We start from the raw sequence: 21,530 nt of genomic DNA, 5'->3' as shown, positions 1-21,530 counted from the left end.
TTTGGCGCTCTTGGTCAGACCCTTCGGTTGTGACCTGTCTGGCATGGGAGGCCACCGCCAGCATAGCTCACAACTTCATTAGGGTACGCAAGCCTCTCCCCCACACAGTCAGAGCATAGCTGGAGGGGAATAGGAGGCCGGAAGAAGACAGTTAAGGAGGGAGGAGCCTCTTCCTTCAGGCTATCCCTGGTGGAGTTGGGTCTGCCTGATCACTCCCTCTCAGGCCGGAAGATGACAGTTATAAGATGACAGGAAGAATAATGATATCATAAGAAAGAATAATGAAATGAAATGAAACTCTGAGATGGACACAGGAACTGTCACCACTGAATTTTAGTGTGTTCCTGTTAGACTCAGCTAGAGCTGGCTGAAAATGTGCTTCTCTGGAACATTGCTCAGAAAACATAATAATAATAATAATAATAATAATAATAATAATAATAATAATAATAGAGTTTATTTATATCTTCCTGCTTCTCCCAATTGGATCGAGGCAGGATCACAGCAGAGTTTTAAAAATACAATTAAAACAATTTTAAAAATACAGTTAAAACATTACAATACTATTACCACATAAGTTAAAAACACAGTTAAAAACATAAAATCAACAATGATGGGGTTAGATGCTCTCGTTCCATACAGAAACAGTCTGTAAAAGTTTCCAGGGATGTAGCAAGGCGGATCTCCTCTGGAAGTCCATTCCATAGTCTAGGGGCAGCTATACTAAATGTTTTTTGAGAAGCAGAAACATATTTAGATGCTGGTACTTCTAACAATTTCTTCCCATTTGTTCTAAGAGTGCGGGGCAGATTATATTGGGAGATGCGTTCCCGTAAGTAACTCGGGCCCATGCCATGTAGGGATTTAAAGGTAATAACCAACACCTTTTATTGTGCTCGGAAGCTAATTGGAAGCCAGGGTAGATCTTTCAGAATAGGTGTTATGTGGTCAAATCTCGAGGATCCGGTGACCAACCTGGCTGCCTCATTTTGCACTAATTGGAGCTTCCGAACTTGATACAAGGGTAGCCTCATGTAGAGCGCATTGCAGAAATCAAGATGAGAGATTACCAGAGCATGTAGTACAGCTTCAAGATCCATTCAGTCGAGGTGGGTTGCAGTTGGCGTATCAACCGAAGTTGATACCAAGCACTTCTGGCCGTCGCATCTACTTGAGATGACAAACGTAGAGATGGATCCAGAAGTACTCCCAAACTGCTAACTTCATCCTTCAGGGGAACTGTGACCCCGTCTAGGAGTAATTAACAAATTTTCTTCCCCAGGCCTAAGGATCCTATGGCAAGTACCTCCGTTTTCTCTGGATTCAGCCTGAGTTTGTTTTTCCTCATCCAGCCCATTACTCTTTTGGATTACAACTGCCAAAATCTGCACATTGTCATAGCCAAATTATTATTCATTTATTTATTTATTTATTTTGGTGTATAGGCCCATATTTTACATAATCTACTTTATGTATCTGAGGAAATAGACTCATGCTTCCAACTTCTTTCTTTCAGGTAGTCTCAAAGGTGCTATAAGATCTCTCTGCATATTGGTTCAACAGACTAACACAGCCATATCTTTGAATTCTATAACCTATTTTGTTATACATGCCAGCAGAACAGATTTCCATCCCTCATATGCATAACTAAGTAATGTCTCCTGTCCTGACCCTCCCTTCCCCAAACATACTTTGCCAGGCACTACCTGCTTCAAGAGATAGAGATCTGTTCTGCTGGTGATCAAAGCTCGAGGAGGAGGATCTTTCCATCCCATCCCACCAGTGAGCAAGGCTACAACAGGGAGTTGCAACAGGGGCCCTACTTCTGATTGTTGCAGCTTCACTGGTTGGCCTGGAGAAGACAGCTATCCCACCAGGAAAAGGGCAGGGAGCCAGTTAAAGGGATGGGAGGGAAGGGGAAGGGGAAGAGGAGCATGTGCACCTTCTCCTCTTCCCTCACCTATGTGTCCCTTTAACTGGCTTCTGTGGGGGAGGGGAGTTATTTGTGGTTTTTCCACATTCGTGGGGGTCTTGTTCCCCCGTGAATGTGGAGGCAGTCCTGTACATAGGATTAGTGAATACGGAGCAGTTATAGAATGTGATACAGAATGCCAGCCATAGCTTGTAGAATCCCTCAGCCAGCATAGATACTGATCAGTGTTGAACTGGGAATTCAGTGGTAATCCAAAATGGAATCTTTTTAAAGATGTAGTTATAGTCCAGTGTCACCAAGATTCTGCATCAGATTATTATTATTATTATTATTATTATTATTATTATTATTATTATTATCCTTTATTTATGAAGCGCTGTAAATTTACACAGCACTGTACATACAATCTTTTTAATTAGACGGTTCCCTGCCCTCGGGCTTACAATCTAAAGATGGGGCATAAAATTCAGACAGGGGAAGGAGATCTCATAATTATTTTAGACTAGGTACTCCATTTAACAGTGTGCAACTGTTCTGAAATGTATTTGTATGTTTAATTTGTTGTTAGCTCCTGTCCAAGTATTTTTAATTATTCCCTTTTAGGTGCATCCCCATATCCAGGTGTTCAAATAGATGAAGACTTCTTCAGCAAGCTAAAAGAAGGCATCAGAATGAAAGCCCCAGATTTTGCAACCCCAGAAATGTATGAATGCTTGTATTGCTACACAGTATCATTTTAAGAGCTTTCACATGTTACATTCAAGACAAGTACAGTCTGTACATGTGTACAGTGTACAGTGTGCCCAAATTCTGGATCTGTACCTGGGTACAGGAGTTTTTGGGTTTTCATTAGGGATGTTCACATACTCACATTGTTCAAATGTTTGTGAGAATCTCTTTTTTGCCATACTGTTTTGGGCCAAACACAAGAGTGCAGAGACTTATTTTGGACTGTAGAGCCAGAAGGATAATTGACATCAGGACAATCTCTAGGGGCTACAGACCAACAGTAGGCATGGCCAGAACCCAAAGTGAATGTGGCCATCCTTTTTCTCTCACATAACTTTCATAAAGAGGTGCACACAGCACATTAGTGTCTTATTTAACATTAGCATCCTATTTTACAATGGATAGTTTGCCATCTATTTGAAGACATCCTCCATTAGAAAAAAAAATGTTAAATCCAATTCAAAGGTTAAGAATCCTAACAAGGAAGAACATGAGTCTTGAGATTCTTTTCTCACTACCCAATTATAGAGCTTTGATTCTATTTTAAGTGCCATGGCAACATCCTAGTCAACCCTGGAGTTTGCAGTTTGTTGTCGACTGATGTCAAGCTGATTTTGATATATGTGACCCTGTGAATGACAGACCTCCAAGTCACCCTATCATCAATATCCCTGCTCAGGTTTTGCAGATTCAGGGCCATGGCTTCCTTGATTGAGTCTATCTGAAATGTAGTTTTCAATTTTTCTACTGTCTTCTATCTTACCAAGTATTACTGTTTTTTCTAGTGAGTCATGTCTTCTCATGATATACCCAAAGTATGACAGTCTCAGTTTAGTCATCTTGGCTTCTAGGGAGAGTTCAGGTTTGATTTGCTCTAGCACCAATTTATTTGTCTTTTTAGCAATCCATAGAACTTGTCTCCAGCACCACATTTCAGATGAATTGATTTTCTTCCTACTGGTTTTCTTCAATGTCCAGCTTTCACAAAAATACATAGAAATCAGAAATTCGATGGCATGGACAATCCTAATTTTAGTATTTAATTATACATCTTGACACCTCAGGATCTTGTCTAGTTCTTTACAGCTTCCCTTCCAGGTCCTAGTCTTCTTCTGATTTCTTGACCACAGTCTCCATTCTGATTAATGACTGATTAATGACATGGTAGGGAAAATCTTTAATTGTTTTAATAGTTTTATTGACTACTTTAAAGTTATATAAATCATCTATGGTTATTATTTTTGTTTTCTTAATGTTCAACAGTAAACCAGCCTTTGCACTTTCTTCCTTAACTTTCTTCAGTAATAATTCCAAGTCTTTAGTGTTTTCTGCTAGGGGTATGGAGTCATTGTTGATGTTCCTTCCTCCAATTTTCATGCTTCCTTCCTCCACATCTAATCCTGCTGTGATGTGTTCAGCATACAGGTTAAACAGCTTGGGTGATAAAATGCAGCCTTTCAAGACCCTTCTGCTAACTGGAAACCATTCTGTTTCTCTGTATTCTGTCCTGACAGTAGTCTCTTGTCCTACATACAGATTAAACCTCAGGACAATCAAATGTTGTGGCACACTCTTTTCTTTAAGAGCATTCCATCTCAGACTTCAGAACATCAGTCCTTGAACAAAAGAACTAGATAAATTGGAAAGAGAAACAACAGAATTGGAGTTCATCCACAAACTACAGTCTCTCAGCAGTGGACTGAACAAAGATAATGGCTTCCTGGCACACTACAGACATTTCAACATGGGGGTGTCCTACACTCATCTATTCTCTTCACTACAGGCTAGTTCCATTGCCAAACTGGATTTGCCTCTTCATTTCCATGCACAAAGGCTAGTTCACAATACTTTTGTTCACAAATGACTATAGTTAAAATTGGGCTTGCCACTTCATTTTCATTCACAAAGGATTTTGAATTCAAGTTGACATTTTCACACACCTAGGGAATATATAAGTCTCTCTCTGACTTACCACTCCACTGAGTGCACCTGAGGAAGTAGACATATTTCCAATATGATCCCTAGTGTTTCTTCCTTTCCTGAACCCAGCTTGGACATCTGGCATTTCTCGCTCTACTTGTGGTAAAAGTCTTTTTTGTAGAATTTTGAACATCATCATGTGTGTATGAGAAATTAATGCAATGGTTCTGTGGTTACTGTTTCCTTTCTTGTGGATTCAAATGAATACTATAAATTTCTAATCTATGGCGGGTTACAGACCGCCATTAAAGTACGCACAGAGCGCGTACTAGGGTTAGGAAGGGGCGGTGCTTCCGCACCCCCCCTAACCCTAGCACACGCTCCGTGCTCACAAAATGACGGCGGCTGTTCCACACGGCCGCCGCCATGATGGTGTCATGAACGCGCCACCTCCAAATGAGGCGGCGCGGACGTGACGCCATCGCTCCACGCGAGGTCGCTTAATGCGCCCTTTCGGCGGAGCAGGAAGGAGCTCCGAAATGGAGCTCCTTCCTGGTTTGCGTTGCTGGTGCAGCCGTGTGAAGGCTGCACCAACAACGCAAATCAGAAAGGGGCTGAGCGGCCCCCTTCTGGGAGTCCCCGCTGCCGTTGGGGTGTCCTTGGGGCTTGAAGCCCCAAGGACACCCCTTTTCAGGCTGTGGGGAAGCGGCATTTTTCCGCTTCCCCGTAGCCTGCAAAGTGGTGGATCGGGGCCTCGGAGGCTGCCGGTCTGGCAGCTGAGGCTCCGATACACCGGGGAAAGGGGCGGATGCAGGCCGCCGCTTTTCGGCGGGCTGTAACCCGCCTATGGGTTATTTTCTTTTCTTTTCCATATTTTTTGACAGTTTTTGATGAAACTGGAGTAGATTCTGTCTCTTTAGCATGAAGCAACTTTATCATTATGCCATCTGTTCCTGGTGATTTATTTTTCCTTAGTGCTCTGAATGCAGGTTCCACTTCAGTTTGTGAAATTATAGGCTCATCTTCAAATGGCTCTTCTTGAATGAATCTGTCATCCTTTAATCTCTTTTATATAGTTCTTCTCTGTATTGGTTCCATCCTCTTTCACTTTCTGCTTGGTCATGTAATGTCTTTACCTCCTGGTGGTATAGCATCTCCATGCTTGATTTAAATTTCTCTTTGATTTCTCAAGTCTTGTGGAAAAGGTCTCTTGGTTTGTTTATTGGGGGGGGGGGGTTGGGGGGGTAGTTATATTATATTTTTCTGTCCTGATTATTACAGTAGTTCTCTTTGTCCTTCAACACAAGTTGTTGAACAGTAGCATTCAGTGTTCTGACTGTATTCTGTCAGCTTTTCCTTTTGCTTCTCAACCAGTATTGCCAACAAGCATTGAAGATATTCCCTGGAATGTTTTACCAAAATCCAAAATCCACGGAATTCCCCAATATTTATAGAAATATTCAGTTAAAATTCCTGAAAGAAATTAATTAAATTCCCTAGATTCCAGGGAATTCATTGGAAATTGGCAACGCTGTTCTCAGCTGCCCTTAGCTGGTTGAAGAGTTTCATTGCCATCTGCTGAGGCTTTTATTTCTTTTCTCTGCAGACAATGCCTTTTTGTTTTCCTGCCTGACAATGCCCCTGGCTTCAGTCCAGAATTCTTCGGGCTCCCAGTCAGTTAGGATTAATACTGCACATCTATTCTTTACATTATCACTATCCGGCTTCATTTCTTGATCCTAGGCCAATTTTTCTACAGTCTTTGTTTCTGCTCTGTTTTCTGCTTTTGCATTTCAATTGCCCATGGCTAACAAGTAGTACTAATTTGGTGTGTAGCTGAGTTCCTCCTGACCTCCAGGGGAATATTTCAGTTTCTTCTTCTGCCTCTGTAGTTGGAGCATAAACTTGGATTATACAGTCACTCCTCCAAGTCCGAAGACTTGAGATCCACAGACTTGGAAATTCGCGGAGGGGCAACTGCCATTAATGTGAATAAAGTGCGCCCCACTTGCATGCACCCCATTCAAACCTATGGGGCTTGCATATGCACACATTTTGGAACTCGCGGGGGGAGGATCCAAAACGGATCCCCTGCGAATTCCAAGGGCCAACTGTACTTATATTGATGGATTTCCCCTAAGGACCTATTGATATTATTTTGTTAGATATTGCTTTATATCCTTTGGCTGCTTTTGTTACATCTCCCTTCACTATTAATGTCACCCCATTTCTTCCTAGATTTTCATTTCTTAAATAAAACACTATGTTATTATTTGACTCAAAATGTCCCATTCCTGTATGACAATGTTTGTATGTTCCATTTTTTTTTATTGTGTCTAGTTTCCCCTGATTCATGCTTCTCACATTCCATGCTCCTATAACATGTATTATTCAGCTTCAGGCTTTGCTTTCACCTCTGAGTGCATCAACAGCTGAACATGCTTCCAGCAGTTGTATCATTAGACACAGCACTATGCCTAGTTGTCCTCTGCTGTACTTCAGTAACTGGCTGATTGCCTCCCAACCTGGTAATCCCATCTTCTAGCAATATCTCTTGCTTCATTTTGGATTGTTTCATCATAGAATTTTCATGGTAAAAGACATTCAGATAGGGGTTCCTCCATCTCCTTCTGGGCAGTACTCACAAGTATTAGCTATAGAGTCACTCCTGTCGTCTCTGAGAAATCCTCCACCAGTGTCACCATCCACTATTTTGTTTGCCCAGTAGCTATTTGGCACATTTAGTGTGGCTCTTCAGCAAAGGCATGTCTGACATGGGAGATGCTACTAACAGCACCACTGCCATCAGCATAGCCTCTTGCCTCACAGGAGCATGCAATCCCACCACCATAGAAAAACAGTGAGCAGTTTATAGTTTAGGGAGAGGCATTTAGAATTGTCAGCTAGAGAGTCCTAGTGCCCCACTATACTACAAGACCCAGGATTCCATAGGATGCAGCCATGGCAGTTACAGTGGAATCATAATGCTAGCATTGTGTAATGTGATATCATGATCGTGATCATAATCATCATATTATGTGATACCCTGGGCATAAAACTGAGGAGAAGACATATAGATCACTGCCCACTGTGATGAAATGTATTGACTTTAAGGTAATGAAATTATTTCCCTATTGACAACTAATCATTAAACATTAGCATAAGCAAATTTTATTGTTTACATTTTCATTTCTATCAGATTAGGCTCTCCTCCCTATCTCATTTATTGAGCTGTCCCCAACATCCCTCCTTTGTGTTCTCACTATTTCTTTTTCCCACCCACTCACCCTTTTACCATAGAAAGTCTTTACCAAAGAAAGGACTCTAGGTGAAACAGGTAAAGTAGCTGCTTAGTGCTTTCTGAATGTTTTGTTTGTTTGTTTGTTTGTTTTATTTCATTTCATTTCTATGCAGCCTTTCTCCCAGAAAGGGACCCAAGGTGGCTCACAAAGAAAACCACTTAAAAACTATATAATAAAAATGTAAAAGACATTTAAAAGAATTAACTAAAAGTATAAAATTACATAAACAAACAAAAGATTAAAACATAACTAAAGCACACACCCCGTATAAAAGCCTCCCTTATATGATTATATATTAAAAGCCTGATTGAATAAAAAAAAACATTTGCTTATCAGTGAAAGGAAAGCAAAAAGGGAACCAGCCTAACCTCCCGTGAAAAGGAGGGTGGGAGCAGCCACTGAGAAGGCTGTCTCTCTTTTCCCCATTAAGTGAGCCCATTATGGTGGCAGGACTGAGAGAAGGCCTTCTCCTGAAGATCCTAGGATCCTTATAGGTTCTTAAGGAGATAAATTGTTCTTTCAGATAGTCTGGACCTAAGCCATGTAGGGCTTTATAGGTCATGACCAGCAGTCATGAATTGTGCCTGGAAGCAAACTGGTAGCCAGTGGAGTAACTGATATAAGGAGCCTTCCATCTGGAAATGCTCCTATCATTAATGAAAATGAATGGATTAGAGTGACACCTCTCCCCCTTTAGCTTCTCCTGTTGATACTGTAGCTCCCACTTTATGGGAGGGAAGGAGGGGTGTGTTCAGGAATGAGTGGAGCACTGGAATTAGTGGGGGTTGTTGTTGGAGGACACAGACAGAATGGTGGGAGATGATAACCTATATACTTCTGCTTAAATTTATATCTGAACAGAAGTAGGTTGATCCTTGTAAATCTCACTACTCCTTCTGAGATGGATTTCTCTGGCCTCTAAAATTTGGACCCAAGCCTTAGGCAGAAGAACTCACCCAGATATATGAATGTGAAGCACATACTTTCCTTCCTAAGTGTGGTAGGCCTTCCTTCCCCTTCATTCTTGAATGTTTTACATGTTTTTGTATTTCTGTGGGTTGAGTTATAACCCAAAAGACGCCATAGCTGGGGAGAACAAAACCTTTTGTGATGAGGCTAAAATGTGTCTGAGGGTTAAAATTAAACACCAACCCTAATCTGAACCCTCCCTCCTGCTGTTTAACACATCACTCCTTACTTCAGTGCAACTTCAAAGATTCCATCAAATGTTTAATCTGATCTTGATAAATCTATAGGAGCCTGTTAGAAGCGAAAGCTGGTATCTCAAGAGACAGGAAACACTGCACATGTGCACAAGAATCACAGGCTTGCCAGCATCTTGTTCCAGCTTCATTGTGATCGGCCTGGAAGGATTTATGGGTTGCCTGCTAGGATGGTGAAACTACTCAGTGAAACATTCTGCTTTGACTCCTAGGGGGGTGACCAGTGAAAGAGAAAATATTCAATGGAGACCATCAAAGGCTATCAGGGACTGTGATGGAGAGATCTGTGAACAGTTAAGGAAGCTGCAGAAATTTAGCCACCAACAGAGAAAGTTGTTTCAACGCTAGATAACATGTCTTCATGTACAATGTATTTGAAAGCCTGATAGTTATAGCAGTGCTTGGAAAAGAAGGGATAATGAGCTTACACATAGGTAGGAAAGATTTTGAACGTTAAAGCGGCAGGGATTATTCTAGCTCCAAGATTAATCAGTCAAAAGAGCAACTAAGCCACAGAGCCTTGTGAAGAGCTTAAGGAAATATTTCTTAGTGATTTGTATGTCGAAGAAAAAAGCATTCAAAGTAAAGCACTTTCAGCATAGCTCTCACAGTTTTTTCTTTAGTTACTTATTTACACATTTACTTTATTCCATATTTACAAGAAATTGACAGTTTACTGTAACTGCTTTATTCCACAATTAAATTGTATTTGCTTCATACTGACACATCTTCATCTCATGCTCCCACTCAGAACCATGAAAATAACTAAATTAATCAATAAACCTTCTAAATAAAGTGGCATAATAGATTTTATAGCTTGACAACTATCTTCCTCAGTCTGGGAGCCTTCCAGATTATAGGAGTTATAGTCCCCCAGAGAAGCACCAATTTGAAGAAGGGTTCCATAATTTGGTACAAATCTCTGAAATCCTTGTTCTGATATTTGATGCATTTTCCAAAGTGTTACACAAATGCACTGCACTTACTAAACTGTCATTGAGGGAAGTCCAGTAACACCATCAGCACTTACTTCTGTTGTGTGTGGTGCTAGATTTTGTTTTAAGGATGTTTTCTTTAAAAAGAGGGAAAAGATAAAAGATAATTTAAAAAATAGAACTGAAATATGGATGGATTTTGTGTTGTTTGATCAGATTAAAAGTGGCTTCAAAATGTGAGAATAAAAACCACTCTACCAATGTGACCCTAAATTGGAAGAAGAGAGACCTTCTTTCTCCTCACCTTTCCACTCGGGCCCTCCGTTCTGGTAGTCAAGGTCTGCTGTCTCAGCCCAGGATTTCCTCTGCCCCATCCCGGATTCGGCCCTTTTCACTCGCTGCCCCTCACTCCTGGAACCTTCTTCCCCCAAAAGCAAGAGCCATCACTTCTTTAACCAGCTTCAAAACGGAGTTGAAAACCATCCTGTTCAGAGAAGCCTTCCCAGGCATTGCATAATTGTCGCTTACTATTTGATGTTCTTGTGGTGCCTGTTTATTGAACCATTTCCTGTATTGCTATGTACTGTATATGTATTATCCTACTTGAGAGTATGTATTTTCCCTGGAAAATAATTAACCATCCATTATGAAGCCTCTGCCTTGGTCCAGGCCTTGGAGGTAGAGAGGAACTGCTGGACCTCTTACCCTTTCCCTCCACTACTCCCTTCTCCTTCTGTGTTCATGTCTTTTTAGATTGTAAGCCCGAGGGCAGGGAATCGTCTAACTAAAAGATTGTATGTACAGCGCTGTGTAAATTTACAGCGCTTCATAAATAAAGGTTAATAATAATAATAATAATAATAATAATAATAATAATAATATACTTTCTTTTCATCCTGCTTCTTTCACTTTTGTCAGGTACCAGATCATGCTTGACTGTTGGCAGGGAGATCCAAACGAAAGGCCACAGTTCTTGCAGCTGGTAGAGAGATTAGGGGACCTACTTCAAGCAAATGTGCAACAGGTAAGCAATAATAATAATAATAATAATAATAATAATAATAATAATAATAATAATAATAATAATAGATTTATTTCTAGCCTGCCCAATCACGAAGAATCCGGGCAGGTTACAACAATAAAATACAACAAATTATAATAGAGTTAAAAAATCAAACCCTAGACCTACCCCCCCCCATTCCCAGTACTAAAACAGAATTAAACAGTAATAATATTAAAACATTAAAAACATTAAAAACATTGATCAACTAAAAAATAGGCAGAAACATTGGCGGGGGAAAATAGACAGATGAGGGGACAAATATCTCTATATCTGGGGAGGGTAACTAAGTTGGAAAGGCCTGCCAGAAGAGATCCGTCTTGAGTGCTTTCTTAAAAGCTACCAGAGTGGAAATGTGACGGATCTCCTCCGGCAGGTCGTTCCATAGTTTAGGAGCAGTAGTAGAAAAGGCCCTCGGGGAGACAGATGTTAGCCTAGATTTTTTTGGCTGTAGTAGATTTCTTCCAGAGGACCTTAGTGTGCGGGATGGACAATAGGGAAGAAGACGTTCCTTCAAGTACTCTGGGCCCAAGCCATGTAGTAAAATTCAGTATGCACCAAGCTTCTTCATAGTAAATAAAAAAAATACTATGCTAGACATACATGTATCTAGCTTTTGGTTAGATCGCTTATATTTTTGTTAAGTGGTGACCATGCTGATACTACAGACTGAGTGCAGAATCAGGGACTACACTGTACGGTCCACAAGTCCTGTTGTCGCTAATGGTGGTATGGTGTGTGCACAGCCATGCTTGCACCGCCATTTGGGATAGTGGGGCTTTCCATCCGTGGATGCAGATCCATGGATGGCAAGCCTGCAGGTAGTGAGGTCCTATTGTATACATACAATGACACCATTTTTTAAAAAAACAAAACCATTTTTATATTGTACTCTACAGAGGTCAAAACTGACAAGTCAGAGCATTGCGTAGTCGCCCCTCCGTTTTCGTGGATTTGAAGTCCATGGTGAGGATTATTGATGGAGGGGCGAGCCCCATTGGCTAAAATGGCTTGCACACCTATGAAGCATGCTCAGAGCTTTGCACAGGAGCATGCAGCCATTCAAGTCAATGGGGCTTGAATATATGCGAGTTTCTGTTTTTGCGGGGTGGGGGCAGAACAGATCCCCCACAAAAATGGAGGGGCAACTGTAATTACCTCTAACAAGCATTTCTCCTTGCTTGACCCTTCTCCCAATCCTACCTTACTAGACAGCAGCTGCTGTGAGCTTTGGAGATCTGTTCTACTGTTGATTGGAATGCAGCACATTGAAGTTTCCACCACTGTGACAATCAGAAGCAGTATCCCTGTTTCAGTGCTTCCTCCTGGAGATCACTCAATGGATGGATAGTGGAAACATCAGCCTGTTGTTATCATGAACAACAGGATAACAAAACCCAGTAAGGCAGAATTGGGGGACTTTTATGACACATATATATTCCCTGTACTATTGCTAACCAAAGGGTGCTCAACAATGGCTCTTTTTCCTCCTGGAGGGAAGTGACCAGCGAGGTCCCACAGGGCTCTGTCCTGGGCCCAGTGTTATTCAACATCTTTATCAATGACCTGGATGACAGAATTGGGAGCACACTTATCAAATTTGAAGAGAAGGTTAAGAGGTGATATGATAGCCCTGTTTAAATATTTGAAAGGATGTCATATTGAGGAGGGAGCAAGCTTGTTTTCTGCTGCTCCAGAGAACAGGACCCGGAACAATGGATGCAAGCTACAGGAAAAGAGATTCCACCTCAACATTAGGAAGAACTTCCTGACAGTAAGGGCTGTTCGAAAGTGGAACACACTCCCTCGGAGTGTAGTGGAGTCTCCTTCCTTGGAGGTCTTTAAGCAGAGGCTAGATGGCCATCTGTTGGGGATGCTTTGATCTGGATTTCCTGCATGGCAGGGGGTTGGACTGGATGGCCCTTGTGGTCTCTTCCAACTCTATGATTCTATGATTCTAGTGAATATGTATATGTAACAAATCAGTTACATATGCATAACTCTAGGTTATTCATTCATAACTGTGATTATGAATTCCAGCAAAAATCAATAAATTAATCCTGAAAGACAGTCCTTAATTTTTCTAATGTGTCATAGGCCCCATACAGACAGGCCAAAATAAAGCTGCTTCAGGTCACTTTGGAGGTATGCTGTTTAAATGATGCATGCGTCCTAAGTCCAGAAGCCGCACCAAAGCCATGCTCCAGTGACTGGAGCATGGCTTTCGCTTAGCTTTATTTTGGCCTGTCTGTACAGGCTCATAATCTTATCTGTGCTGCAGAATATGATTTTTTTTGTGTAGTCACTCTAAGCTTAAGGGCTGAACTAGCACATATCCTAGTGCTGCAGCTGAAGTGTGACGGATCAGACTTAGTGTCTAGTAGCATATGAGTATTTTGTATTGTGAGGAATCTATAGTGATTCTGCTGTTTCTGGACCGCAACTCCCAGAATTCCTGGCTGTCAGCCATGAAGGACTGAGCTAATGTGAGTAAGAGTCCAGCAACATTGGGAGGGCAAGAAATCTCCCCCCTCTGGTTTTCATGTTATTTTGTACTTTTATGCACATAGGATGGCAAAGATTACATCCCCTTGAATGATATTTTATCAGCAAACTCTGGATTTGACTGTCCCTGTCTTACTTCTCCTAATCTTCATGGGATAGAAAATGATTCAGCAGCCTTGAATTGTTCTGCTTCTGAAAATACTGGGTAAGATGGAATAACAAGTTGCATGACATACCACAGATAGACAATGGTGATATGATTTTGATGCTGGACACTGAAAGATGCCATATAGTGACTGTTTTTTTTAAAAGAATATAGATAAATAAATAAAGATTTTTAAAAACAATATTTTAAAAATATTTTAAATGAATATAATAAATAAATAAATGGTAAGATTGATCTCTGTAGATAACAGTAAATATGCAGCACTAGTAAAAGTAGTTGGCCTAAATACCCTAAAGGTACCAGATCTCATCTGATCTTGGAAACTAAGCAGGGTCATCTGTAGTTAGTAGTTGGATGGGAAACTGCCAAGGAATACCAAGTACTGTATATTTCAGAGGAAGGAATGGGCAAAACCACCTCTGAGTATTCCTTGCCTTAAAAAACCTCTGAAATTCATGGGGTTGCTGAAGGTCAACAGGTGACTTGAAGGGACAGATGCACACAATAAGCATAATGCATTCAAATGTAGTCTAGGGCAGTTCTGTCCCTCCCAAGCAAAGGATGGAGCATATGCATGCTCTTGCCCATGTTTATGCATTCACAAGTAGTTTGATATATATTTTCCCCTTCTTCCTGCACTTTAAGGAGACACATGAATGCCTTCAGAATGAAGCCACCACAGAGGGTCAAGACCTTTGAGGAACTTTCACCAAAGGACAAATGTGAACATGAAGTAAGTTGCAGTCAACCTCCTAATATCATAGACTCATAGAGTTGGAGGGTACCATAAAGTCCATCTTGTCCAACCCCCTGCCACAAAAGAATACACTGGTGGCGCAGTGGTTAACTGCCTGTACTGCAGCCATTCACTCAAGACCACAAGGTTGTGAGTTCAAGACCAGCAAAAGGGCCCAAGCTCGACTCAGGCTTGCATCCTTCTGAGGTCGCTAAAATGAGTACCCAGACTGTTGGGGGCAAATTAGCTTACTTGCTAATTCGCTTACTTGCTGTTCACCGCTATGATCTTTGGAATAGTGGTATATAAATAAAATAATTATTAATTATTATTATTAAAGCACTCTTGAAGACAACACATTGCTTGCTCTTTTCATTTCAGTCCTGCCTTCATGACCTGAAGAAAAAGGATGAATGACCAATCTTTTGTGGTCATTTCCCTTCAAGATAGCTTACTGTTGAGCAACACCTGGTTGACTCCACCACTACTGTCCCTTGCAGGCTTACTGGTTTCCTTGTGCAAAGCAATTTTGCACCAATATCCTCCACCAACATTCATCACAATATCTAGTAATATCTAGTGATTTTTATTTAAAGGAAAGAGAAGTTTGTGGGAAGGAAAAGTATGGAGATTTGCAGTGGGACTAAGCTGAAAGAATTCAGGGAATTTCTCTGTAACCCAGATTTCAGTCTGAGCTACAGAACAATTTGGATGCATATAAAATTCTTTCAAGAGACAACCACTTAAAATCTGTATCTCTGTATGGGTTAAGAAAATTCTGCTAGTCTTTTAACAACCAAGCTACATCATAAGCCAACTAAAAAGTCACAAAATGGGAATAAAATAATGAATGAAATTCCTACTGAACAGCATTTATCAACTTTTGCCCATAAATTTGTTTTTGCTCCACAAAACAGTGATGATTGACAAAACTGATACAGGCACTTATTGCTACTGTCTTACCATCTCCTCCAACCCATGCCCTCCACCACCAAGTCAGCTGAGGGGCCTGTGAACTTACTTGAAATTCTGCAGAAGTCATACTGATGAGAAGGGGCTTGAATAAGGTTTGACCTGTCTCAAACAGAACAGAGTTATTAGAGCTGGATTTTCTTTCAGGATTACCAAGCAGACAGTGGAATTGTGCTGCCTTCAAAAGAGCTGAAACGTTTTACGTGGACAGGAAGCAAACAAAAGCACTCTTTCTTTGGGTAAGTCATGCCATATTGTATTTACTTGCAGACACAACTAAATAGCAATAGCATTTTAGCATTTACATTTCTATACCACTTATCAGTGAATTCAGCACTCCCTAAGTGGTTTACAGTCTGTAAGCCAATTGCCCCCAACAAGCTGGGTACTCATTTTACCATTCTACAAAAGGATGGAAGGTTGAGTCAACCTGGGAGCCCTGGGATCGAACTCACAGCCTTGTGGCTGCAGTACCGGCATTTAATCATTGCTTCACCAGGGCTCCTTATGACTTTATAATTGTTTCCTATTCCCATTTACAATTGTGGTACCATTGGCATCATTGTAAATGTCCTGAAATCCACCTTAAAATCAGCCAGCTGCACTTTGGGCTGCAGTTCTGCAGTGATGGTGAGTGAGGCTCTGAAGGATGATGTGCTCAGCCCCCTCCCACCAGTTGTGCACCATCTAATTGTGAGAGGACCCAACAGGTTTACAGGTGGGAGGAGGCAGGAGGCATCATCCTTCTTGAACCCACTTGCCAGTGCTGCAGAACTCCACCCCCTGCTGCAACTTGTTGCATGTGCAGATAGGTTTCAGAGGCCAAATCTGGAGACAGATTGAATCTGCAACATTGCAACTACATATCTGATGCAGGATCTTAGTGTTTGTTATCTGAAATACTGATAGCAGAACATGATGGAACAGTTACTTTTTGAGGCTACAGCTTATAGAAGCCTCCAAATTAACCACCATACATACATGCTGGGAGTTTGTGGAATTATGATACCAATTCAATCCTACATTATAGGAGAAAAAGTATAGTAAAAAAACAACCTCAAGGAACCATTATGGGTCCTATGCCTTCTTTTGATCAAGGGGTGGATTGGTGCCTATACAAGGCAGGCCCTGCTGGATAATGGTTGATTTAAAACAACACCCTGCAGGAGACACAGCCATTAGAGATTTTCCACTGTACATATTTATTGTGCTTGCCTCCTGGCCGAAAATGTACTATATTCCAGGCACGGGCTATTTGGGTACCCAAATTTGGGTACCCCAACCATCTGAGAAAGAAGGTTCTAGAAAGAAGGTCTCAAAGGTGCTACAAGATCCTTTTGCATACTGATTTCCCACACTAACACAGCTATGACTTTGAATTCTGCTCTTGTGAGTGTTTAGTTTTAGTGTACTGTGAAACATTAGAATCCAATCCATTATTTTGTATACAATTTGGGTTGGCATAAGGCTTTGCTGTCTACTCAACCAGATGGACTGGGTTGATCCATTAATTGAACTTTTTAAAAGTATAACAAATGGCCAATAGCTTTCTGTCCCTATTTAACATTCATCTCACAAGTATCCATCTTTCCTTACAGCCTCCACTCTGCCAAGAGAAGCAAAGAATCTCTCCTTTCCAGCACCACAAAGCGAGACTTCTACAGTTTCAGTTGTGGTCATATCAGTGATGTGACCCAGCAATTCACACATGACAATATAATGCAGGAAGGAAAACATGGCTTCCCTCCACCCATCTATAATTCTGTGGTTCGGTATTCAACTCCACCAGTTTAGGACTTCAAACACTTCAGAGCAGCTGTTCCTTAAGGGAGCTGCATTTTCTCTGTCACCATTTAAATATTGAACTGTGCTTCCTGCTGCTTACTGATGCAAACACTACCTGTGTACAATAGTGATGGCTATTTCTATAAAGCCGCAGAAATTAATGCTTCTGCATAGAACTAAGGCATTAGTTCTGCATCCAACAATGAAAAGGAAATATATGCCTGTTGCAGGTGGGAGGGCCACTGCAATGTGTTTCCTCACCATGCATTCCTTATTGGACATGCTTGTGTTTGTCTCATGCAATACAATAGTGAGGAATTGAAATCAACTGAACTAGAAAGCTGCTGCCAAGGTAGTATTGTCAAAGACAATCTTGGTGTCCATGCAAACAAAGTTGAACCAGACCCCACAGCACTGTTACAATGGCTGCATCCACACTGTAGAAATAATCCAGTGTGACACTGCTTTGACTGCCATGGCTCAAAGGTAGAGAATTCTGGGAATTGTTGTTTCTTGTGACACCAGAGCTCTCTGAGAGAGAAGGCTAAATGTCTCACAAAACTACAGTTCCCATAATTGCCTAGCATTGGGCCATGGCTGTTTAAACAGTGTCAAACCGGATTATTTCTACAGTGAGGATGCAGCCAATCAGAGCTTGTAAACATTAGTATTAGCATTTCCATTAAATTGAAAATGAATTTGAGGTGAAAATTTTTAGTGTAAATTATAAAATTAATGTGTCAATAATTGTAACACATTAATATAAAATTTAAAGGAACAATTAAAAAGGCTAAAATTCCAAAAATAATAAAAAATAAAAAATGGCCAGTCCCCCATGAATTAAAATATGATATTGTGTATTACTAAAACTTATAAAGGAGTGATTGATGTTATAACCAAATACAGTGCGCCCTTGTTTTACGCAGGGGATCCATTCCGGCCCCCCCTCACATAAAACAAAAAACGTTATGCTTGAGCCTCTTTATAAGTAATGGGGCTTGTGCTCATGGTGGCACATGGCGGCGGCATGCATGCGCCACGGGCACACACGACATAGTTTTTCCGGTGCACGGCGGAAGCAATGCTGAAAGCAGCGTATAATGCGCCCATGTATGACACGGGTGCTCTATAATGACTTTTAAAATAGTTGTTTAAAAATTATGGATAATCCAGTAAGTTTGAGCTTACAAGCTCTTGACACAGATGTGAACACTGCACAGACAAAGGCCTATGCCACCTGGAAAATAAACCATCATTGATTTTTATGTATTATTTCAGCTATTATGGCTTTCCCCTAAGCAGCTCTGGGAAGGTCAGTTTTGTTAAGAAGCTTTTAAAAAGCGCTTTCTCATTTAGGAACTACAGTTCCAGGTGAAGATGAGCAATCACAAACGTAGCTTTTGATGAAAAATTGCACTTTGTACATGGTTGTGTACAAATAGCAGTGGGATTTAAAAGGAACTTGATATTTTAAATTGCAATCATATGTACAATTTAAAGACTAGGACAATTTATTATTACAGCTGTAATCATACCCCACAACATTTCACAGATGACATCTGGAACATATGTAGCCAAATAAGATCAGAGTGTGGCCAAAATGGCAGAAGGTATTAACAAGGATAAACACACACAGGCAAGGAGATGGCACAACAGTTTGCTTTTGCTTGAGGAGATTCTGCCTCCTCTTTTTTGCCCACTGCTGATTTAAACTGGGTTAAAACCTTTTGCATTTTGAACTCAGTTTGCAGCAAGTAAGCTTGAAGTAAGCTGAGCGCAAAAGGAGAAAGTAGGATGACCCAAGACATTTTAGAAGCAGCTGAAAAAAAATATGGGACAACAGATTGGTTAGGATTGTCCCTGCCAAACTGGGACAGTTGGAGTGTACTTAAGCAGCTGGAATCCTATCACTATGTGGGTATAGGTGGTGGCAATAGGAGACAGTGCTGCAGCTGTGAAAGAATGCAGGCATTTGAGAATTCGGCCATCCAGAACTAACAGACTGTGGTCAGGATCCTGCAGATCATTGCACATGCAGGTGCAGCTTGTCTATGCCCAAGTCCCTTTTTGGATGAGGTGCAGAGGGCTAGTCTCTTTCCAGTGCACTCTGTCCAAAAACATTACACTTCCCAGCAGCTGTCAAAGAGCCTTTGCTGCCGTCTCTTACCAATGGGGATAAGAGGGAAGCATTTCAGACCATGAAGTTCTGGCTGCCCTGAGATCTCAGGGGAAGGAAAAAGTGCACTCCATTTGAGAGTGCAGCCTCATCCTCTCTCCCTGAGCCGTCTTAATCACCTCTTCCCAGTGAGAGGCAGAAGTAGGAACCCTTCCTGGGGCTGAGCAGCTGCTGGAAAATAGGATGAGAAAGAGCCACAGGCAGATGTATGATTGCAGCCTTGTCTGCTTTCCTTTGCTATCACCTCAACCCTGGAAAAAATACACTGGAAAGATTTTACAACATCTACAAGGCAGAACCTTGAAAAAAGTACAAGGTTTGGGCTGGTCCTGAAGCCATGCCAAGACCCACAGCACTATCCTCTCTCAGAATAAAGTGCCAGCACACCAATATGCCATAGCACTGGAAACTATCACCATTGTTCAAATGTTAGTGAACAGAATCATGAAACTGAAAAATGGAAAATGAGGGCTAAGCTGTCAGTAACATTGACAGAAAGTGCCCCAAACCCACTCTTATCAGCAGTCTTCTATGGACACAATGGTAGCCTTACACTGTTGCATTGTGACATTTGACCCTGTGGTAGAATGCAGCATTATAAGTATTTTAGTTTCCCTTTATTTTTACATATATATCACACAGCCATACACTTTGTGTCTTCATAGTAATAGGAACACATGAAAATTTGTACATGACAGTTAAAATTTCAAAGGCGATGGCTGAGCAGGGTTGCCCTGGATCTTCAACATCTTGCTAAGTTCTTTACTTTATAGTTCACTGCCCAGTGTATATGCTGCTTCTAAGTGAATAATCACATTATTTGCTGATGCTTTTCTTGGTGCACTACTTGGGAATCCCTAACACATCTTATTTTTTGTTGTTGTTTGAACTAAGAGACTTCAGCATTCTGTATGTATATCCAATTATATTATATTGCATTTTCCATTTATACGCCAATTCCAAGAGACAGCACAGAGTGATTCACATTGCAACAATGCATATAGAATTCGAAGGCCAGTCAAGCGCTGTCTGAAATACTGTACTGCTGAATCTACTGTTACTGCTGCTATTTATGACTAACAACATTTATTTAGGACTAAGAGCATGCCTGCTAGGTTCATTTATGGTAAAGAGTAAATAGTATATTAGTGAACCGTTCTTTCAGTTCACCACTAAGCCATGGAGATAATTAGGTAACAATGGCCATGCTAAAGTTCATGTGAATGTAATTTTCAAGCAACACTTAGTATCCTTTATTTTTCATTGGACTTTGTCACAACTAATGTCAGCTGAATCAAAGTCAATAACTTTATGCCATAATTGCATACCTGCTAATCTGGTGTGACACTGAACTTGGCACTTACTTCTGAGGAGATGTGTGTAGAATTACACTATCAAAAGAGCTTTTGAGCACCAAAGCATTTTACAACTCCCACTTCTAAAACCTATAGGGATGTCATCTATGCACATGCTATCAAATAAAAGAACACTAGACATCTTTTGATACATGGTTCATTTATTAGATACAGAATAGAAGCGCTGGTGTCATCTTCGTGTAGGATACTAACCAGTGTAAATATAATTTTTGAAAGCAAAATGAATGCTGAAACTTTTAACATTTTAAAGTAAATGTTGCTAATAATAAATGCATGTAAATAATTGATACCTATGCCTAAACATTTAAGTCTATTTTCATATATTTTCTACATTTTCACAATAAAACTGAATTCCAAACTTTGCTTGAGAGACTATTGTTTTGCTTCTGTTACTACTTAAGTATCTGGTAGAATTAACTGGTATCGGGCAAAACAGACTGGCAATAAGAGCCGGCTTGGGGGTGGCATGGGTGTAGGGTGACTAGCACATTGCCTGCCCTGACTCTGCCCCCAAGCCGGAGTCATGCCACCCATCCATTCAGACAGCGGGCAGCATGGGAACGCTCCTGCAGCGCAGCGATAAGATACCAAATGGCATAGGAACGGAGAAGAGGTGTGCGGTGGTGAAAGGGGCACCTTTTCCCTGGTGCTTTTTGCTACTCCTTTTTGCACCACGAAAAGGCCAGATCAGGGCTGTGGCATGCTATTGCTG

The 21,530-nt window shown here is 41.0% G+C and overlaps 1 protein-coding gene across 3 annotated transcripts in view; it reads left to right on the top strand.

Annotated features, from left to right (window-relative positions):
- The window catches only part of FLT1 (fms related receptor tyrosine kinase 1), a 202,424-nt gene extending 181,248 nt beyond the window's left edge, over nucleotides 1-21,176 (top strand). For 2 of the 3 annotated variants that reach the window (XM_042457573.1, XM_042457574.1), the window contains exons 25-30: nucleotides 2,537-2,636; nucleotides 10,961-11,066; nucleotides 13,673-13,812; nucleotides 14,419-14,506; nucleotides 15,629-15,720; nucleotides 17,080-21,176. In XM_042457573.1, coding sequence (XP_042313507.1) covers nucleotides 2,537-2,636; nucleotides 10,961-11,066; nucleotides 13,673-13,812; nucleotides 14,419-14,506; nucleotides 15,629-15,720; nucleotides 17,080-17,275 — 722 coding nt within the window. In that variant the 3' untranslated portion in view covers nucleotides 17,276-21,176. Of the gene's footprint in view, nucleotides 1-2,536; nucleotides 2,637-10,960; nucleotides 11,067-12,313; nucleotides 12,636-13,672; nucleotides 13,813-14,418; nucleotides 14,507-15,628; nucleotides 15,721-17,079 lie in introns of those variants that run through there. The other variant, XM_042457575.1, reaches the window with a different exon arrangement.
- The last annotated feature ends 354 nt before the right edge of the window (nucleotides 21,177-21,530 follow it).

Source organism: Sceloporus undulatus, chromosome 3 (genome assembly GCF_019175285.1).
Source record: "Sceloporus undulatus isolate JIND9_A2432 ecotype Alabama chromosome 3, SceUnd_v1.1, whole genome shotgun sequence".
Taxonomy (NCBI): Eukaryota; Metazoa; Chordata; class Lepidosauria; order Squamata; family Phrynosomatidae; genus Sceloporus; species Sceloporus undulatus.
Note: the sequence above shows the minus strand (reverse complement) of the source record. Positions and strands in the feature narration are given on the sequence as shown.